The sequence below is a fragment of the Octopus sinensis genome, unplaced genomic scaffold (assembly GCF_006345805.1).
Source record: "Octopus sinensis unplaced genomic scaffold, ASM634580v1 Contig10214_ERROPOS200000, whole genome shotgun sequence".
In the NCBI taxonomy this organism is placed as follows: Eukaryota; Metazoa; Mollusca; class Cephalopoda; order Octopoda; family Octopodidae; genus Octopus; species Octopus sinensis.
In genome coordinates this window covers 65473-81569 of record NW_021832015.1, presented here as the reverse complement: position 1 = coordinate 81569, position 16097 = coordinate 65473, and the positions used below count along the sequence as shown (strand labels likewise).

The 16097-nt window shown below is 37.5% G+C and overlaps 1 protein-coding gene across 1 annotated transcript in view; it reads right to left on the bottom strand.

Moving 5' to 3' along the window:
• LOC118761179 overlaps positions 1-5591 on the bottom strand; it is a 33336-nt gene extending 27745 nt beyond the window's left edge. Inside the window, exons 1-3 of the mRNA XM_036498904.1 lie at positions 5500-5591; positions 2467-2502; positions 1651-1908 (exon numbers count right to left, since the gene is read on the bottom strand). Of these exons, the coding sequence (XP_036354797.1) occupies positions 1651-1908; positions 2467-2502; positions 5500-5530 (325 nt within the window). The 5' untranslated portion in view covers positions 5531-5591. The remainder of the gene's footprint in view (positions 1-1650; positions 1909-2466; positions 2503-5499) is intronic.
• Positions 5592-16097: the final 10506 nt, after the last annotated feature.

Below are 16097 nucleotides of genomic sequence, written 5' to 3'. Positions count from 1 at the left end.
CCGTGTCTTGTTTTGTTGGTAAATATTTCACTTCATTTAATTCACCAATATTAGTGGAAAGAGAGATAACCATCTCATGACTTCGTTTACCGTCCTCTGTAATTAGAAGACACTTCATCACTTCACCCCACTTAAACACTTTTAGCCTCCCCTATAATTAGGTGACACTTCATTGTATATATGTAAGCATACACACTCGTTTGCTATCCTCTATAATTAAGTGACACTTCACCTATGTAAGAACTACATTTTTTGTTTTGTTTCGAAGTGAGCCTCAGACACAGGATTAACGATTGTTCAATTGAAATCAAACATATACTAGCTTAATATACGTTTATCGTGTTACATATATAACCTAATGAATGCTGTTGGCTGTTGTTGTTTAACCCCAGGTCAGTGGCCCATGCAGTGTCGCAAGTGACTAATCTAACATTTTGCGTTGTGCAAGATTCCCACTCCATCATTATATTACTACCACCAATTTTATTTTTCTTATTTATCGGCAACCTTCTCAGAGTTTTGTTTAATTTTCTCCTATATTTATTATGACCAGGTAGAAGGAAGGAACGTGTTGATTCAACCAAGAAGACAACATTTTCGAAACTGTTTTCATTAAATATTGTTTCTTTTCTACGTTTTTTCCTCCTCTGATAACTGAATTGTTCAATTAAACCCAAATGAAATTTTGTTATTTATTTGGAAAGAATTTAACGGTGCGCCTGAATTTTATTATTCTGTTTTTTTTTTTTTTTTTTTTTGGTAGGGAATTCTTTTTGGAGAATAGCTATTCTTTGTAAAATCGTCCACTAGAATTCTGAGCACTGAGCGAATTCTTTCTGTTTTCCTCAGCTGTCCCTAATAAAAATACTTCTCACGGCCACATCTTGTCATATTCTCCTTCGGCACTTATCATACATTCTTATAACATGTGTACACCAATATAGATATCTTTACTGCCAAAATTAAGGGTTGAGAATTTTAATTGCCCGGCACTCTTTCTCTGCTTATCATCATCATTCTATATTATTCAAGCTAACATTACACACGCACCCAACAGAATAACCAAGCTGAGGTAATTATCTGTTTCAGTTGATTTTCAATAACTTTATACATGCAATTACCATACAAAAGAAAAACAACTTATATGTATATGTCTTTCGAATATCGTACACACTTCGGTCGTTCTTTTACTAATCTCCCGCCAATGTCATGTGATTCAATAAGCAAGGCGTTGTGCAGGATTATTTCAGAAAGAGATTCCATTAAATTTCAATATATACACTAAAAAATATGATTATTTTGCAGCAAAATTATCTCTGACAGTCACATGACAAAACGTTTTCTTTCACTAAATCTTAACACACCTACAACATTTTTCATAGAAATACAAAACGCTGCGTATCTCTTCTGTCTTCGATGATCTTGTGTCTCAATCCGTGTCTCAATTCTGTGCCAAAAACATCAGTCAAACTTTTATTAGATCTCTGGAATGAAAATTCTATAAACATTTTTTCTACAGACACCATTTTACATTGATCACGGAAATCGTAGAGACTTTTCAAATGCCGACAGTATTGTCTCTCTTTGGACTAAAACACAGAATACAAGTCAAGGAATGAAATAAACACAAAAAGATTCAAATTTGTTTACCGTCTCTATACTTGGTCGGCACAGATCTTCTCAACTGATATAAATTAGTCTCACTGACTTTCATTAGTGTCTTGTCTTTTGAGTCTCGTCGGTATAAAGCACAACTTGGACTTTTCTTGCTGGTCACGAAGGATTTACATGCAGAAGTTTCAAAACACTTCTTCGAACAGTTGAAGGCATCCACGTCAAGTGTCATGAATGCTTTACATCCCTTCAAACTACAGTTTTCTATTTTGAAAAAATACTTTAGATATTCAACTGTAACAAAGCCAGACAAATTAAACAACCAAATTAGGAAGACGAAAGTAAAATATTATGAAAATAGATAATAATAAAGAAATAGAATATTAAATGTTTGAGGATCAATATTGATATTTTTACCAGGAAGAAGTGATAAAGTTGTTACTACCATAGTGTAGGTACAAAGCATTTTGGAATATATTATTGTTTAATCAAAATGACTGCAAATGAGTTTTTAATTAATTAATTCTCATATTTAAATGACTCATATGCTATGTTCTATAATGTTTAACTGTTGTGTGTTGTAAAGTTTGCCCCCAATGTCAGCACTTTGTTATATTTAACAAAATGCTTACAAACTGACGAAAGACTGAATTATAACGAATGAAAATTATGTTAAGAAGTGAATTCGCCATCATGGGGCTGTTTTGTATTGAACTCAGAATTTAAAATTTCCTTTCCAACTAATTTACTTTGAGAAAGAAAATATTTTCCTGCACTGAATTGATAAGTTAGTGTAGTGATTTTCATAATTTTCGTACATATAGGTCTATATATTGATATAAATCTACTCACGTCCATTTCCAAATTTCAATGAGATATAGAAGAGAACTGCAACGAAAATTTATTTTGTAAAATATTTCATATTTCATATTCACGTTTAACATTCATTTACAAAGAATTAAGATGACATGAATAGGAAAGAGAAGTGCTACAAGCATAATTCGATAACAAATACGACCATGACCACCACTACATCACCATAAAATTATCCATTGAAATAATGAGGGAGAGCGATAAATATGAGAGGGATAGAAAGATAGAGACGAGAAGAGAGAGGGAGAGGAGGAGTGAGGGTGAGATAAAGAGAGAGGAACAGAAAAAGAAAGAGGAGAAGATGAAGAAAAAGAAATGTTATTTGTTTCAAACGAGATAAGAAGCATCAGTATTTCTTGGAAGAGAAAATTCTAGACACTTCTACGTATATTAAGAGCGGGATTAAACGTGAATGTAGTGAAGCAAAAAGAATTTTTAATTATTTGAAATTACGCATGTAATGTAGAGAGGGAAAATTATCTGATTAAATGATGAACGTTGTGAAGAGGTTCAAGGGAGAGAATTCGGAAATTGAAATTGATTGAAAATGATATTGAGGTGGGGAACGAATCTAATTTTTCGTAGATTTGGGGCTAATTCCAGAGATGTTTTAGTCTTATCAAACACACGGTAGAGAAATATAGCCGAATCCGTACTTAGAAAATCATAGAATATAATTTTGGCGTGAAAATTTTGGCTGATTAGGCATTGATTTCAAAGAAGACGATGGAAAGTCTTGTAGGCTTTCCTTCTGTATGCGGAACCCAAACTGTACAACCAAAAATATAACGAGAGAGTTGACCACATCTTTTCCGGTGGTCCATTCCTTGCCAAGGGAAATAATGTTCCCAGACAGAAGTATATGTCCATTGAATCATATATCGCATTTGGAGACAGCAACGGATAGGAAGTGATAAAACATAAAACACGAAACATAATAACGACCTGACTACAATCAGCAGGAAAAGGATAGACAAAGACTTCAAGGAAAACTGTACGAATATAATTTGCCAAAGAACGAAACAACAATACTTGTACACTGATTGATATTTCAAATTCTTTTTGCCAAAACATTTCCCGGTAAGAGGGCTAGAGACTGTCAATATTGAAGGTCCACGAAGGAATGCATTTGTAAACGATATCATTAATAACTGAAACACAAGATATGATAAAATAGATAAGCAAAATCGTAAAAGCCATATCAACGTTGTTCTCAGGCCCAATGATAATCCAGGTAAACTCGGCCCACGCAGGACGCTTTCAATTTAATCGTACATCTCAAACAATTCCATTGTCTGCATGTAAAACATTCCCTGTATAATCACCGGCCAATAACATATTTACAACTTACACAACGCATAATACAAAGAATCAATGTGACACAACAGGTGCTTTAAACTTCAACTATCCAACAAATTAGATAAAATATATCCATATATAGGCGTAGGAGTGGCTGTGTGGTAAGTAACTTGCTTGCCAACCACATGTTTCCGGGTTCAGTCCTACTGCGTGGCATCTTGGGCAAGTGTCTTCTACTATAGCTTCGGGCCGACCAAAGCCTTGTGAGTGGATTTGGTAGACGGAAACTGAAAAAAGCCCGTCGCATATATGTATATATATATGTGTGTGTGTGTATGTTTGTGTGTCTGTGTTTGTCCCCCAACATCGTTTGACAACAGATGCTGGTGTGTTTACGCCCCCATAACTTAGCGGTTCGGCAAAAGAAACCGATAGAATAAGTACTAGGCTTACAAAGAATAAGTTCTGGGGTCGATTTGCTCGACTAAAGGCGGTGCTCCAGCATGGCCACATTCACATGACTGAAACAAGTAAAAGAGTAAAAGCATAAAGAGTATATCAAGTGCATTCAACGATATATTTATTTATTTGTAAATGTAAACGATTACACACGCGCACACACACAGACACAAACACACATTTGTATATTTGTATATAAATGCACATATAAGCGTGTGTATATATATATATTGTATAAAGGATCGTGAGTAAGACCAAAACAATGCAAAGTAAACACAAGGTAAATCACAATGTAGACTTATCTTGTATTCAAAATTTTGGGGTTATGACCCCATTTTCAAAAATATTTTTCCTTTATCAATATACTCGACACAATACTTCATAGTAATTATTCCATTATAATATATATATATATATATAATATATATATATATATATATATATATATATATATATATATATATATACATATAGTCTGTATCTATCTATCTATCTATCTATCTATCTATCTATCTATCTATCTATCTATCTATCTATCTATCAATCTATCTATCTATCTATCTATCTATCTATCTATCCATCTATCTATCAATCTATCTATCTATCTACTTATAAACATATGCATATACAGGAAAGTAAAGTACATCAACACATATATACACATTTTTCTGCATAAATGCAATTTTGTACGTGCATTTCTCTGTGTATGTGGAAGTTTTGTATGTAAATAGAGATATTGATGTTTTGTGTGTGTGTATGTGTATATATATATATATCAATATTTATATATATATATACGTATATATATATGTATATATATATGTATATATATATTATATATATATATATATATATATATAATATATATATATATATATATATATTATATATATATATATATATATATATATATATATATATATATATATTATATATATATACTTTGATACTTTGATAGGTTTCGGCCATTATTGGCCCAGGCCATGTCTAACTTAATAGCACCACCTATATATGTATATATATATAATCAATAATAATAGAGGGTATGTGGTGAAGCAAATTATATTGCTGAACCCGAATTATAATTATACTCATAATCATATAATATATATATATATATATATATATATATTATATATATATATATATATATATATGATATGAATTATGTGTGTCTTTGCGTAGTTTCTATTCTAATGGTGTAACATTAATTAACAAAAAAGCATATAAATATATCATAAGATGTTTACATACAAATAATTTGAAGAAGATTAATCCGCAGCATCCTCTCTGCCTTCTAACTGGAAATGGCCGTCAAAGACAGAATATAACTAGGTGTTTAAAATTTTCCCCTTGATTAAATGCAATCACCATATGAACATCATATCGATTTATTAATATTAGCTGGCATTGTAATCCTAAAGCGAAGTATATTTTTTCTTTGTTTCTTTTGTGGTTTTTTTTAATGTTTCAGGATAAAACGGTATTGACTTACAACTAAGTGTAGTATTCTGATATCAGAACACTAAATAATAAATAACTGTATAGGTACCCACATAATACATACATACATACATACATACATACGTACATATATATAATATATATGCGCATATATATATCATATACGTACACACACAGAAACACACACACACACATTATATTCGTGCACACACGTCTCTCTCCGTCTATCTATCTATCTATCTATCTGTCTGTCTATTTGTCTGTCTGTCTGTCTGTCCGTCCGTCCGTCCATCCGTCCGTCTGTCCGTCTGTCCGTCCGTCCGTCCGTCCGTCCGTCCGTCCGTCCGTCCGTCTGATGGACGGTCTGTAGTTAAACCGGCTGCACGTAAGTTGGTTATTTTGTGGTTTAAAAAGTTTTTATTGTTAAATATTTTTTGTGCAAAAGTTGTCTAACAACTTACACATTCAAGCTTGTTGAATATTTTCATAGGAAATTCGCTCTCTGTGGGCGAAATTTCCCCTTGGAAACAAGGGTACCTCTTAAATGACATAAAGTCGCATGATTTGGGAATCATAGCCATAAGTGAGACCAGATTCCATAATCCACAGACCCTAAAGTCCATGTTCAGTGGACAGTTTAACATTTATTTTTCTTCCTGTCTGCGAGAATAGGCGGTAGTGGCACGGCGGTACTTTTTCGCAAGAGTCTGGATCTCGAAGTAAAGACAATATTCGTAGACCCGGTGGGTAGACTGGTTGTCCTGGATGTCGATGGCAGCAATGGGTGTGCATTTCGACTCATATCAGTCTATGCACCGCCTTTAACAGGTCGGCCGGATTTCTTCCGACGTCTAGAAATATTTCTAGGAACGTCTCGTCCTTTACTTTTACTGGAGGATTGGAATGCTACCTTGGACACGCATCTAGACTATGTGGGAACCAACAGGAATAGACAGGAATGCAAAAGCCTCAAGGATCTGCTCAGACGCTTTCACTGTCTGACAGATATCGACTGAACCACCTGAATGCGCCAACGTGAACATGGAGCAACTGCACTGGGTCATCGAAATCGTATCTAGATAGAATACTGTGTAGGACAGTAGAGATAGCGTAGGGTGTCCACAATTCCACAGTCAGCTACACGGATCACGAACTTGTGACGTGTACGCTAGACTTAGATAAGGCACATACGCAGGGTCCCGGTTACTGGAAACTGAACGCGTCTTTCCAGTCAAAACAGGAATACAGAGACCGGATTAGTACACTGGTGAAGAGGGCTTTTACGAGAGCTATCAACAACAAATGGTGGTCTGTCCTCAAGAAATCAATAAAAGCTGAATCGATTAGATATAGCAAAGCGCTAGCAATAGATAGAAACAAAATAGAGGGAGACCTAGTTAAGAAACTAGAAGAGGCGATTAGAAGTAGCATCGCATCTGACATATCGGCGGTGAGATTGGTCCTCGACCAACACTTCAACGCCAAACACGAAGGGCGTTGTCTGGGCTAGGATGCGTGTTCTAAGAAACGAAGGTGTTGGAGCCGCGCGAGAGGCCCGGGTGGCAGAGGCGCAACAGGGCAACAAAGCTACCATTCGGTCTCTGATGGATGTACAGGGGCGCGAATTACTCGAGCCTAGTAAAATGTGTGAGGCCTTTCAGCAGCACTTTGCCCAACTGTACGGGACAAGTGGCGAATCAGAACGCAGGGTGGACTTCAGTGCTTACCTGTATAGCCTGCCCCGACTCTCGGCAAGAGAGGCAGAGTGTTGCAAAGGTACTATCACAGCGGCGGACGTGCGGGACGCGATGGCAGAATGCTCGAGGGACAAATCACCGGGTTTGGATGATCTGCCCTACGAGCTTTACAGTTGTATGCCAGACTTGTTTGGAGGCGTCTTGGCAGCAGTATACTACAACTGGCAGCAAAACGAGAACATCTCCAGTTTTGTGAGCCGAGGAGCCGTAATGCTGTTGAAGAAAGATCCAAACAATGGGGACGTAATAGATAACTTTAGGCCTAACCCGCCGCTCAATGCAGATTTGAAAATTTTGGCCAAGGTGTTAGCCATGAGGCTGGCGCTTGTCATCGAGAAACTGGTCGACAAGGTGCAAACGTGGACCGTGCCGGGCTGGAGCAACCATGACAACCCCCATCTGATGCGCTACATCATAGATGGAATAGTTAAGGAACCTAGCATGGTTGGGTCCCTGATCAATTTGGATCAATTCAAAGCTTTCGATAGAGTAGACAATTGATACTTGGAGGCTGTCCTCTTAGCGGCTGGTTTCGGTCCCATCTTCAGCGGTTGGATCGCTGCCTTATACAGAGGTATCCGTTCGGTAATTCGCATGAATGAGCATCTGTCCAGACCATTCGACATTGCACGTTCGGTCCGTCAGGGATGCCCCCTCTCGTAGCTTCTGTACGTATTGACTCTCGATCCACTACTGCGGAAGCTGGCGACGCTGAGGAGCATCCCGCGAGAACTGGGATGCAGGACGAGCGTGTCTGTATACGCGGACTACATCACAGTAATAGTGTCTAGCCACGACCACATCGAGACACTGAAAGACTACGAAGCGGTAACGGGAGCGAAAATCAACCAGGAAAAGTCAGTGGACTTGCGGTTCGGCACCTGGAGAAGCAAGCCCATGCTGTTCAGCAGCGCCTCCGTCGTGGGACACTGGACTGACGGTCCGGTCAATAACTCAGGCTCTGGTTTGGTCCGAACTCCCAAACGGAAAAGAACTGGGACGAGATAACGAGTAGGGTGGCAACTCTCGCCCGGCAATGGGCCGAGAGGAAGCTATCCCTAAAAGGTCGGGCGGAGTTGGCGAACGCGTATATTGCGTCCGTCATCTACTAGTGCCTGACCATCGTGCCTTGTCCCGACCCTACCATCACCAAACTAGAACGTATTCTCTTCCGCTTCTTGTGGAAAGGATGCGTCAGGCGAGCCATTTGCTGTCAACACCCGTTAAAAGGAGGACTGGGCATGCCGTGGTTGATGATGCGCAGACACACGCTGAGACTGCGACATTTCCGGCTCTACGTAGACGACGGCGAACAGGTGTGGTCGCTGTTTGTGAAGCACGCTTTCCCGCAACTCGTCTCCATGGCCGAACTACTGTCGTGGATCAAAAAGAGGTTGAGGAAGGGCGAATGGCACCGCGTGTGTCGCGTTGCTCTCAAGCAACTATGCCGTCCCGGGTCGCACCTTGAGCGACTTTAACACAACCAAAGCATTCTATAGGGGATTAGTGGAGGGGAAGTACGACGACGAGCTCGGGGCGAACCTGGAAATCGACGAGAAATACCTGACCCGCCTGTTCAGGACGACTTTCGGGCCAGGACCTATGGACAAATTCCAGAGATCCCTGGCGTGGCAGTGTTACCGAGAAGCGCTACCCGTTCGGGATAAGCTCTACAGACACGGCTCGAGAAACATGGGGCCGACCTGTCCGAGATGCGGTCAGAACGACGAAAGCGTTCTGCACGAACTCGTGCAGTGTCCAACCATTTCCGACCTGTGGGCTTATGTCGAACGAATGCTGTCGCGTGTGGAACGAGTCGGTTTATCAGCCGAGTCTATCGTCAATATCTTCACGCCTTCTTCCTTCAAACGGGAAGGAAGAGATATTTTCATCATCCTTGTGGTTATGGCGAAAGAATGTATCTGGTGGACGCGTCTGAAAGGCCTAGAGACAAACACTTTCCTCTCTGGTCAATCTCTCATCAACTTCTTCAAGTATCACTTGAAAAGGAAAGTAAGGGTAGAGAGGGAAGTTTTGTCTAGCGAATGTTGCAAAAAAGATGGGTGAATGTAGCAAGGATAGCACGTATGACGAAGCCACCTTGAGCATAATCTTATGAACCAGGAAAAATTTAAAACAGAGAGTTACTTACTTGCAAATAAATGTGTTAACATGTGACATTATCGACCGAGGTTACAGTGGTCTTTTCTGTAGGCTTTTCTTTCCACGAATAAACCTTATCTGTTTTCTCCTTTAAACCTTACATCATGACATTTCTGTGATACACGATCCCTATTGATCATTTTTTTCCTTTCCTTTTTACGATCCCTTTTGATCGAAAACCTACCCCTCTTTTTCTTTTTTTTCTCCCCCCCCAAACTCTACTTTGTAATTTGTCCCGTCTGTGTGCAGCCCTGTGTGGTTAATAAAGAGACATATCTATCTATCTATCTATCTATCTATCTATCTATCTATCTATCTATCTATCTATCTATCTATCTATCTATCTATCTGTCTGTCTGTCTGTCTATCTATCTATCTATCTATCTATCTATCTATCTATCTATCTATCTGTCTGTCTGTCTGTCTGTCTGTCTGTCTGTCTGTCTGTCTGTCTCTTTCTCTGTCCATGTCTCTCTCTATCTCTCTCTCTATCTGCCTGTCTCTCTGCCTGTCTGTCTGTCTGTTTGTCTCTTTCTCTCTCTCTCTCTCTCCATCTATCCAGCCAGCCAACCAGCCACCTACCTACCTACCTACCTACCTACCCACCTCTCTCTCTCTCTATCTATCCGTTTGTCTGTCTGTTTATCTCTCTCTCTCTCTCTCTCTCTCTCTCTCTCTATCTGTCTGTCTACCTGTCTCACTTTCTCTGTCTGTCTATGTATGTATGTATGTAAGTATGTATGTACGTACGTATGTATGTATGTATGTATGTATGTATGTATGTATGTATGTATCTATCTATCCAGCCAGCCAGACAGACAGTCAGCTACCTACCTACCTACCTACCTACCTATCTCTCAATCCATATTTCATACAGGGTGACCGAAAACATGAGAAGTTTTGAAAAATTCAAAGAAAAATGTTACTGACCGAAATTAAACAACTTTAGAATCTTAAGAATCTGTAATCCAAAAGATTAATGTCCTATATTACTTGTTTGTATACAAACACACACACACACACACACGCACACACACACACACACACGCACGCACACACACACATACACACACACGCACGCACACACACTTACATTTCGTCGACCCACGTGTAGAACAGCTAAAAAACAGGCCTCAACATCGTTGGATGTAGAAGATTGAATCTATTAAATGACATCGTACACTTATATTCACAACAATGAGTCTCTTGACAGTGTCTTATTCGATATTATGTATAGGTTTGATAGCTATTGCTGGTGTGTTTAACCCATTAACTGCCAAATTTTTTATTCCTATTTTGTGGCTTTGTCAGGTGTGTTAGAAATTAAAATATTATATAGTATTTAAATTTTTGTCATATGGGAATTATTTTGGAAATTATGATAAATTTTTCGAAAAGCCCCAAATGGGGATCGCCGAAAAAAAAGCATATTTATCCTTTTCTAATTAATTGCAACAATAAACATTTTAGTTTTTTTGAAACTATAGTATCAAATGCGAATGTGAATGAAACATCAATGATCGATAAAAATGGGAAATGCAAAAAAAAAAGAAAAGAAAAAAAGAAAACGTTTTCAAAACAGTCAATATTTTTGTAATTCAAAAATTGCGATTTATGACATAAAATGTCCTCTAGAATTAGCCAAAGCTAATAATGACAAACTTTAACTACTAAATATTGTTAAACACACCTCTGCAAAGGCAGTGTACATAAGCAATTCACTTTAAATACAATGAACAACTGGCAGTGACTGCTTTTAGCAGATCCCTAAATGGGGCTCATGGCAGGCAATGGGTTAATATCGTCGGTTTCACCTGAAAGCTGTCACCAGTTTTTTGACCATTTGACACTTGATTATGAAACTTTGGTAAAAGAAAATCGTATATGGCGCACGAGTGGCTGTGTGGTAAGTAGCTTGTTTACCAACCACATGGTTCCGGGTTCATTCCCACTGCATGGCACCTTGGGCAAGTGTCTTCTACTATAGCCTCGGGCCCACCAAAGCCTTGTGAGTGGATTTGGTAGACGGAAACTGAAAGAAGCCCGTCGTATATATGTATATATATGCGTGTGTGTGTTTGTGTGTCTGTGTTTGTCCCCCTAGCATTGCTTGACAACCGATGCTGGTGTGTTTATGTCCCCGTTACTTAGCGGTTTCAGCAAAAGAGACCGATAGAATAAGTACTGGGCTTACAAAAGAATAAGTCCCGGGGTCGAGTTGCTCGATTAAAGGCGGTGCTCCAGCATGGCCGCAGTCAAATGACTGAAACAAGAAAAAGAGTAAAAGAGAGTATAAAGAGTATATGGTTGAGATTAAAATAAAACAAAGCAAAGTATATTTGAAAAGTAACATACGATGAAAAAAATATTAAAAAGTAAATATTAGAATAAAAAAATTTTAAAAGGTCAAAAATGAAATATTGAGAAATGAAATTTAAAAAAATTGAAAATGAATATAATTTCAATCCCGGAAATGAAACAGATTTAAAATGATTTTTAAAAAATTCTGAAAAATTAATTATTTAAAATTATAAATCAAATGTTAAAATTTTCAAAAGTGAATATTAAAAATTAAACCTTAAATTATAGCTTTGAAAAAAAAATTTTAATTTAAACTTAAAATTCTAAAATTAAGAAAATCAAAAAAAGAAGAAAAAATTTAGACTAAAAATTATAAAAAATCATAATCAAGAATGAAAGAATTAAAAACTTTAAAATTTAAAGCTTAAAATAAAAAAAATTAAAAGTTCAAAGATTGTATTAAAATTTAAAATTAGAAAATTCAGAAAGTTAAAATCTAGTGTTATAAGTAAACATGAAATAATATTTACTATTAAAGATGAAAATGAAAATAGAGCTGAAGCTACAGAAAAAATATAAATAAAAGATAACATTAAATGACAAGATTTGGGAAAAGTTAAAAATATTGGAAAATTAGTAAAGGTGAACAAGAAAAATAGAAATAATAAAAGAATAATAAAATATAACGTGTCTTGAATGGTGCAACAATGCAGAGTGGACTATAATAACTGTTATAATTTAATTACCCTATAAGGGCGGCGAGCTGGCAGAGTCGTTAGCACGCCGGGCAAAATGCGTAGCGGTATTTCGTCTGCCGCTACGTTCTGAGGTCAAATTCCGCCGGTGTCGACTTTGCCTTTCATCTTTTCTTGGTCGATAAATTAAGTACCAGTTACACACTGGAGTCGATATAATCGACTTAACCCGTTTGTCTGTCCTTGTTTGTCCCCTCTATGTTTAGCCCCTTATGGGCAATAAAGAAATAAGAAACGTTAGAACGTCGGGCGAAATGCTTAGCAGTATTTCGATTATTTTTACTTCTGAGTTCAAATTCCGCCAAGGTCGACTTTGGTCGATAATTTAAGTACCAGTTGCGTACTGGGTTCGATCTAATCGACTGGGCCCCCTCCCCCAAAATTTCGGGCCGTGTGCCTAGAGTAGAAAAGTGATATGGGTTTACTGGAGGGCAATAGAAAATATTTGCTTAACAGTGAAATCGAAACCGAAATTGTGAGTTTGGAAAGTGAACTTCTTATTCATTCCTTCATACAACGTATGTATCTCTACGTGCGTGCGTGCATGTATGTATGTGTGTGTGTGTGTGTGTGAGCTATGGGCCCATAACTCATTGATAGACTCATGAGGGCGCTGTCGTTATATGGTGTATAGGGAGCATTTTAGAGCTGGCGGATTTCATCCCCATTCCAAGAAATAACGAGGCAGAGAGGAAAATGATTCTGTCAATCTATATATCACTGGATGTGGAATGAATCGCTGCTACATCTAGGGGTCGAGTGTTCATCATTGACAAGACCAAACAAGGTCGAAATCGCGTGAACTGGTGATCTCGGCACTGGAGATAGCGGGAATCTATCTTCCAGCTAGCGATATAAACAAGATTTACATCAGAAAGCCAGTATGAGAGTTTCTCTCATGGTAACTATCACAGTAAAGTTTGTTCTAATAGAACATCCACGTTTAAGTGGGTATATATATATATATATGTGTGTGTCTGTGTCTGTGGGTGCGCGCATATATCTATCTATCTATCTATCTATCTATCTATCTATCATCTATCTATCTATCTATCTATCTATCTATCTATCTATCTATCTATTTATCTATCTATTATCTATCTATCTATCTATATATATATATATAATATATATATATATATATATATATATATATATATATTATATATATATATGTACAGTAGTATATAACAATTACAGCCGATCTTACCAATCGGTTTCGCACTGAGAGTACAACGGAGTCTTAAGTAATAGTCCGATTATGTAACCCTGCGCTCTTCAGAGATAACCATCATGGAATAAAATACGGCGATGCTTTCTATTGTTGGAGGTGAACAAATACATCCGGTTAGTAGTTGCTGTAAAAAAAATGATGAAAGGAACCGACAAGGGTTGTTATTTTTTAATTTTTACTCTTATTTACTAAGTATTTCACCCGGTGTACTAACGTTTCTGCCAGCTCTTCGCCTTAGTAAATACATATCACGTGAATGAAATTAGGTTGACCGAAACAGTACAAAATCTCCTCAGACAAGTCACATCGAAAGCGCCCGGTTTGGCTTCTCAGGAGAAGATGCACTCCAGAGTAACAGCATTGAATGAAGCTGGACAAGGATAAAGTTTGTTCTGGGTATTTTCTCTCTTGAATATTACTCAACAACGTGTGTGTGTGTGTGTGGTGTGTGTGTGTGTGTGAATGTGTGTGTTTGTCTGTGAATGTGCGTGTGGGTGTGTTTGCATGTATGTATGTATGTATGTATGTATGTATTATGTATGTATGTATGTATGTGTGCATATATGTATGTTGTATGTATGCATATTGCCTGCCTGCCTGTCTGTCTGTATGTTTGTATGCAGGGATTGCACAAAATAACGGAAACACCACTTTTAATTAAGTAATTTCTTTCTATCGGCAGTATGATAAATTCAAAACTTTTCTAGTTTGTATGTGTATGCATGCTTCGTACTTCATGATGTGGCCTTTTGCTTTGCTATTTTTTGCAGATATATATATACATTAAAATGTGTAACCTACCTGATTTCCAAACAGGTGGTTAAAGCTTCAAATTTCGAGAGGTACAGTCACTAAAATCACATTGGCATTCCAAAACTAAAGTGAAGCCAGTTCTGGCAAGCATAATTCTGGAAGGAAGGCAAACCTCACAGAGACAGACATCACAATAATATAACATATTGTCTAAAACTCACCGAACTACAGTTGCAAAAATGAGAACAGAACTAATCCACCGCCTTGCTAACTTCATGTCAACGAGACTCTTCGTCGTGAATTCTATAAATCTGGATAATACTGGTATACTGCGTTTGTTAAAACTTCCCCGTCCCCCTTCAACATTGATGAGGAAGAAAAAAACAGTGTCAATGGCTTAGTAGAATAATGTCGTCTCTGACCAATCACCATTCAGCCTTTTCCTCAGGGGCGTGTTCATGTCTGAAGACGAACCAAAGAAGCCACCTACCTTGAGTGTTTGGCCGCTGAAAATGAACATGGAGGTAGCTCTGTGATGACTTGAGCAGCCAGAACACGGAATTCTCTTGAACATTTAAATGTTCTATATGGCAGAGTTAACACCAAAGATTGTCTGAGTAATGTTGCTGATTATGTCTGTTATATAGATAAAACAAGTAACTAAATCGAGAAGATGAAAATATGAACGCAACAACAGAAGGCTTCATAATGATGAAAGAACGAAAGCCACTCGAAACCAAGACCATATTACAGAAAGAGCTTTTAATTCAACATACAACGAGGGAAACGTTGAACAACGTTATTGTAGAGATATGACTATCCTGTGGCAAATTTGCATAGTCAAATATTTTGTATTGTTTTTAAACAAATTTCAGACGGCTACTTCAATAACTGCTGGCATTAAGGAAAACTGCATCCTTCTGATCAAAGACACTATCCAGAATATTTGAAATCTCTAATGTGAGATCCCAATATTTTCAATAATGGTAATTTCAAAGAAAATATTAGGTCGTTTAACTCCTATATTGTCCTGTGCATCGATGGATGCACACTTGGTTGGACATTCTAGAAGGGGCCCATATGCTGTTTCAGAGTTCATGGACATATGTACTACAGAACATCACACATGCGTCCATCTGAAGGGCAACAAAGACAGTTGGTTCAGCTATATGTCGTTGATTCTGTACAAGCTCATAGTGTATGAAAAGTGGATGATTCAAATAAAAGTTGTATACCTGAAATTCTGGCAACATGGAGTATAATTAAAGGTAAGATCAATGTCTACGCAGAAACTTTCAAAACTATTAAACAAGTTGAAACCGAGGAGGAAAAACGTGCACACCAACATATTTCTTTGTCCGTTTTGTTACCCAGTATGACGTTTTCTTGTTTTCGTGCTTTAAGACAAGTTGTAACATTCAGTCA